General features: G+C 31.2%; 1 protein-coding gene across 2 annotated transcripts in view; it reads left to right on the forward strand.

Moving 5' to 3' along the window:
* The window catches only part of LOC105111238 (TMV resistance protein N-like), an 8,791-nt gene extending 5,856 nt beyond the window's left edge, over positions 1-2,935 (forward strand). For both annotated transcript variants that reach the window (XM_011006550.1, XM_011006551.1), the window contains 3 exons: positions 476-1,513; positions 1,591-2,570; positions 2,785-2,935. In XM_011006550.1, coding sequence (XP_011004852.1) covers positions 476-1,513; positions 1,591-2,570; positions 2,785-2,917 — 2,151 coding nt within the window. In that variant the 3' untranslated portion in view covers positions 2,918-2,935. The remainder of the gene's footprint in view (positions 1-475; positions 1,514-1,590; positions 2,571-2,784) is intronic.
* The last annotated feature ends 3,892 nt before the right edge of the window (positions 2,936-6,827 follow it).

Consider the following 6,827-nt stretch of genomic DNA (forward strand, 5'->3'; position numbering starts at 1 on the left):
ATACATAAATAATTATTTTATTTTGTATAAAATTATCAAATATAATTTTATCTTCATTTGTTTTGTTTTTATTGTTTATGTTTTTTCTGTATTAGAAAAGTAACGGTACTTATAAATATGTATTATCAATGTATTAGATTATTGTATTTTGTTAAATATTGTTTAAAACTAAAACATAATGAATGGAGAGTACCACCATTTAATTATTATAACTTGTGAATTATTATCAAACACAATTTTACTAAACACAATTTTTTCTTCTTTTTTTTCTGTCTTTTTTTTTTATTATCTTCTTCTCCTTTTTCTTTTTCTTCTTCTTTTTTTTTTATTTGCGAGAGAACAAAACATCACATAATAATATATATTTAAAAGAAATTATCTTATTTTGTCAAATATTATTATTTAAAACTAAATCATAGTGAACGTATAGTACCACCATTTAATGTTTGTTCTCTCTCTCCTGTCTTGATTGCAGATTTCAGTTAATCTGAAAACTATCAATCTCAGCAACTCACTGTACCTGACCAATACTCCGGATTTTACTGGAATTCCAAATCTCGAGAGTCTGATTCTTGAAGGCTGTGCAAGTTTATCTGAGGTCCATCCATCATTTGGATGTCACAAGAAGCTTCAATTTGTGAATCTTGTGAATTGCAATAGTCTAAGGTTTCTACCAAGCCACCTTGAAATGGAATCATTAAAAGTTTGCACTCTCAATGGCTGCTCGAAACTTGACAAGTTTCCTGATATAGTAGGAAACATGAACTGCTTCAGGGAGCTTCGTTTAGATGGGACTGCTATTGCAGAACTATCTTCATCATTTCATTGTTTGGTTGGTTTAGTTCTATTGAGCATGAACAGTTGTAGGAACCTTGAAAGTATTCCCAGTAGCATAAGTGGTTTGAAATCCCTCAAAAGACTTGATGTGTCTGACTGCTCTGAACTTAAGAACATACCAGAGAATTTGGGGGAAGTAGAAAGTTTGGAGGAGTTTGATGCAAGTGGAACTTCAATTAGACAGCCCCCAGCGTCTATTTTTCTTTTGAAGAATCTTAGAGTATTGTCTTTTAATGGATGCAGAAGGATAGCTGTGAATCTCACGGATCAAGCATTGCCTTCTTTGTCTGGTCTGTGTTCTTTAGAAGAACTGGATTTACGCGCTTGTAATCTAGGAGAAGGAGCAGTTCCTGAAGATATTGGGTGCTTATCATCATTGAGGAGTCTAAATCTGAGCAGAAATAACTTTGTTAGGCTGCCTAAAAGCATAAATCAGCTTTCTAGGCTTGAAAAGCTTGCCTTGAAGGATTGTGTAATGCTTGAATCATTGCCTGAGGTTCCTTCGACAGTTCACAAAGTAAAATTGGATGGCTGTTTAAGACTAAAAGAAATTCCAGATCCAATAAAGCTATGCAGCCTGAAAAGATCAGAGTTCAAATGTCTTAACTGTTGGGAACTGTACAAGTATAATGGCGAAAACAACATGGGTCTGAACATGCTTGAAAAATACCTTCAGGTCTTCTCTTCATCATACCCAATCTCCCCCCCTCCCCTCCCCCTCTCTCTCTGAAACATTTTTGTTTTATGATGCAGGGCTCATCTCCAAGACCTGGATTTGGTATTGTTGTTCCTGGAAATGAAATCCCAGGCTGGTTTACTCATCAAAGTAAGGAATCTTCAATTAGGGTGCAGGTGCCTTCTAATAATGTGGATGGTGATGATAATGGGTGGATGGGGTTTGCTGCATGTGTTGCATTCAGTACATATGGTAAAAGTCCTCTCTTTTGTCATTTCAAAGTCGATGGAAAAGAGAATTATCCTTCGCCCATGTATATAGGTTGTAACTCTATGCAAGCTCTGCCAGATCATCTGTGGTTATTCTATTTATCTTTTGATTATCTAAAAGAGCTTAAAGAACGGGAGAACGAAGCCTGTAGCGAACTCGAGTTGTCGTTTCGTTCTTATGATCGAGGCGTAAAGGTGGAGAATTGTGGTGTCCGTTTGGTAAATTCTCCGTATACTCCATCATGGCAATCACCTACTGGCCATCTTATTGTTGCAAGCAAAGAAGCAGCTTCTTCATATATGGATTCTTTGGCTAATTCTTCATCTTACTGTCAATGGAAGCATGATGTCTTCTATAGCTTCAGAGGTGAGCACACTAGCTATAATTTCACCCATTTGTACACAGCTCTAGCCCAGAGAGGCATTATCCGAGGTGACACAGAACTAGAGTATCTAAGGGTAATTGAATCGAGTCTCCTAAGGTACATCAAAGAGTCGGGCCTGTCAATTATTATATTTGCAAGAGATTATGCTTGTTCAGATTGGTGGTTGGACGAACTTGTCAAGATTGTTGGATTCATGGAAAAGATGAAATCGGACACTGTTTTTCCAGTTTCAACAGTTTCTTATAATCGCGAGCAATCATTGGTAGATGAACGAACAGAGAGTTACACGATTGTCTTCGACAAGGATGAAGAAGGTTTCAGTGAAGATAAGGAGAAGGTACAAAGGTGGATGGATATTCTCACCGAGGTCGCCGTTTCATCTGGATCGGAATCATCGAAAAGGTAATTTTCAAGCCTTTTGTGGAAGTTTAGTCTTGTTTTATCTATACGTAGAAACTTGGCATTCATGAAAGATTAAAAGCTACTAAATTTCTCGTGCTAATTAATTTTATGGTGATTAGTTATTTTATAAGCTCACCTTGCAGAGAGATACAGACACAAAACCCATGTATATAGTGGATAGAGTTTTAAACTTCACTAAGAATTCTTGTTTCAGGGTGAATGACATGGATTGGCCAGTTGGAAATAGGTTTCACGGGACTGACATGGCGTTTGTGCAGATCTTCCGGAAGAAGGTCCTTGAGGAAAGAAGCGATCTTGATTTCGAATATGATGTTACTCTCAAGTAAAACTAATCATAATTTTTAGTTTTTTTTTATGGATAATTTTTTTTTATTGAGAATGATCTTGTTTGTTGTTGTATTTTAAAAATATTTTTTAAAAAAATTCAATATTTTTATTTAAAATTAATTCAAACATGTTATTCTTAACAAATAAAAATAAAAATGACAGCGTTAATTGATTGAGAAATAATAGCTTAATTTCTATCAAAATTATTATGTTTTGTGTTGGTTGATATAATGATTGCACGTAGGTGTTTCCTTGAAAGAAACATGGAATTAAAAGTTGACAGGTTAGGATATATAAAGAAGGGAATCTAGATTTGCCTGTTTGACAGATTTTTCAAAATAATTTAATTTTTTGAAATTAATATTTTTTTTTATATTTTTAAATTATTTTAATATACTAATTTTAAAAATAATTTTTAAAAAATAAAAAATTAATATAGACATATTTTTTTAACAAAAAAATATTTTAAAAACAATTACAATCACATTCTTAAAATAAAAAATGAATTCCAACATAAATTTTAAGAGAACCATGATCAAATCAGCTATTTCAAGCTTTCATAACACAATTAAGCTATATGTTTCCAATTTTAATCATTTATGTTCTTTTTTTAATCCTGATTAATTACCGTATAAATTCTCTAAAAATAGAATAATAATTTTTAATAAATAAATTAGTAAGACGAATTCAAGTTTCTGGGAGACTTACAAAAGGCGTCTACTTCTATCAAAACATGTCCAATGCTAGCAACATTCTCACTAAAAAAATAAAAATAAATAAATAAATCAATCTCGAGAGGTTGATAGATCTGATGGTTAAGAATGTTTCATAGTTTTTAATTTCTTTGTATGAGCAGCTAATTTTTTTTATTAATTTTCTCTTAATTCATCAAATTAATAAGATGAATTATCTTAATCCATCCAATTAAATATAAGACACAGAGTTGAATCCGCATGCATGCCATGCCACCCAGTGCCAGAAGGAAACTAGATTTTGACTCCTGCATTTCTCATCAAAGGCCAAGTTCTCAAGTCATTGCACCGACCAGAGGCACATTCTTTCCCATGCATGCTTTATCTCCAAATTGCCATTCCACCTGCGTCTGCAACTTTGATGCTCCTGTTGCAGCATCATTTTATCTATGATTAATCTTATTTTTTTTTAATTCAAGAAAACCCCATCTTTTAAAAAACATATTTCATGCATTCAGATAAATTAGTAAATACCTAATTATCCTATACTTTTATGAAAAATACATATCCTGACTCAAACTTATTTATATAAAAAATACATATCCTGACTAAACTCATTTTATTTATGATTTATCCCATATGTTTTATCTCCAAATTACCATTCCAACTGCGTCTTCAAACTAGATTAGGGTTGTGTTTCCAGCACCAGTTATCAATTTTAAATTTTCCTGATGCATGAAGCTCCACGACAGGAGGAGGGGTGCCATATGATATCATTTTCTTTGGACTTTCTCCACTGAAAGTCGTCTATCCTCGAAACTATACCGCTATGAGTCCCTGATCCAAAGAAACTGGAAAAAAAAAATCCACAAATGTTGCTAGCACTAGAAATCCATGAATGTGCATATCACAAAATCATACCAAATTTCATTTCCATGATTTTCCCTACACTTATACAACATAAAATCCACATTAAAACTCTATCCCAAATACAGTTTAATCATACCTATAAATTAATAAATGGACATACATTATCACACAATTTAAGCAAATTTTTTTATCTTCTACAATATCCTCTATCGTCGGCTCTAATTACACCTATCTCCCCTTGATGTTTTTTGAATTTTTCTCTTAATATTTTCTTCTTGTCATCCTTTCATGTCAACTTAAACAAAATCCTACAAACCATCCTTTTTTCCAAAAAATTTTCATGAACCCTAAAATTATAAATTATAAATTTTTGTTTCTTTCTTATAAAACAAAGTATCTTCTGGATTTAGTTGAGAAAAAGTCTTTTATCTTTATTAGAAAACTGAATTTAACGAGTGTTTCTCAATTCCTCCGTAAATCAAACCTTATCCAAATCCAAGCTCTCTCTTTCTAGCTTCTATATATTCCATCACATTCTCTCTCTTTAAAATACCCCCCCTTTAATTTGTTTTTCTAGATAGAAATATTTTTAAACCCTCTTAACACTAAAATCTTGGAAGATCACCATTTAATTATTTTTTTTTAAAAAAAATTGATCAATATCAAGCTTCTCCTCCCAAAAAAACAAAATTGATCAATATCAAGCTTCTCCTCCCCTAAAAGAGCTTTCAACTAAAATAGTACCCAAAAAGTACTATGGGAAATTATATTATTAAATTAAGACAATTCCATTACTAAATATTTATATGATATTTCACTATATTTTTGTTCTACTATTGGCATTAGTATAAGCCTTTCTTGAACTCTAATTAACTTGAATTTTTATTTCAAAATAAAAAAATATATCAGAAAACTCCTTATAAAATTTTAACCCCATCTAATAGTTAAATCGAGATTTATGCTTGTTATCATAAAATTAGATAGTAGATAGTTTTAAGAAAAATTCAAATTTGAGTATTATTTTATTTACTTAGATCCTCAATATTTTTAAATTAATTCATTGGGCATTCTCATCCATAATTATAATAAGATTTTCCTCATAGTATTTATCATGTTTGGTCAAAATAGTGTGATTGTACGGTAAGCTTATATTGGCGATTACTGTTTTTTACGTATAAAATCATACATTATTTTATTTGTAATTCCACTTTATTATTATTATTATTATTATTATTATTATTATGTGGACGACATTGAATGGTGGATTTGTCTCTTGGATCGAGGTGATTTTGGATGTGCTAAGATTAATCATAAAATTATGATTAATAGGGTTTATGGGTCACTACCTAGTGTTTTGATCACTAAAAAATCTAATAATCTATGATAGTCTGGGTAAGCAAAATATATATACACAAGAAAACACATCACCCCTAGTGCACTCTAATTCTGGTAAGCTGCATTATTGATTGGTTATTTTTTCTTTCTAAGTCATGTTTATATTCACTAGTCTATCTAAGGTTCAAGAAAAGTCATTCTCAATAATGAGATCTTTACATTATCAGGTTAAAACCTAACCATTCTAAAGCCAAGATTTTAATGGTGTGTTTTGTCGCACTTGAGTGGCGTCGCGGCGAAAACATCCACCCTCAAAATCTTATCTAATGCGACAAATATAGGGAGACAAGAAATTCTTGTCTTTTATTAGTGAAAAAATAAAATGAGAGTCGCCACCTAGTATTTTAGTCACTAGAAACCCTAGCTGGTCTCAGAGATCGGGTACGGGGACTAGTTGCGTAAAGGGAAGGTATTAACACCTCAAATACACCCTATCTAAGGTAGACTGCTTTGTTTTATTGTATGATAAAATCTAAGGTCTTGTCATGTTTTCTAGTTATTAGTCCGTCTATGGTTTAAGAAAAGTTCTCCTCGATAAGGAGGTCCTTGTTTTATCGGGTAAAATCTAACCATTCTAACGTCAATAAAAGAATTTAATATCTGGAATGCATTTTATGTATAAGGTCGTAACCCCAAATATTAAAAGAAAACAAAATAATTTTTATAGAATTTTTGAAATATTGGTCAATTCTCATGACTTTAATAAACTGGTTATTAAGCCAAAATACATGTTAAAACCCTTTTTTTTTAATAAAGATATGATATGATATATTTTTTTTAATTTTTTTAGAGAGACTTGGCCGTTTGCATGAAAACAAAATATTTTATTTTATTTTATTATTATTTTTTTGTTTTTATTTTTTTATTTTTTGACAAAAACTAAATATTTAATATCAGATTTATATCTTTACAGTATAAAAATACAAATCAATATTAATCAAAATACAATAAA

The sequence above is a fragment of the Populus euphratica genome, unplaced genomic scaffold, assembly GCF_000495115.2.
Source record: "Populus euphratica unplaced genomic scaffold, PopEup_1.0 scaffold286.1, whole genome shotgun sequence".
Taxonomy (NCBI): Eukaryota; Viridiplantae; Streptophyta; class Magnoliopsida; order Malpighiales; family Salicaceae; genus Populus; species Populus euphratica.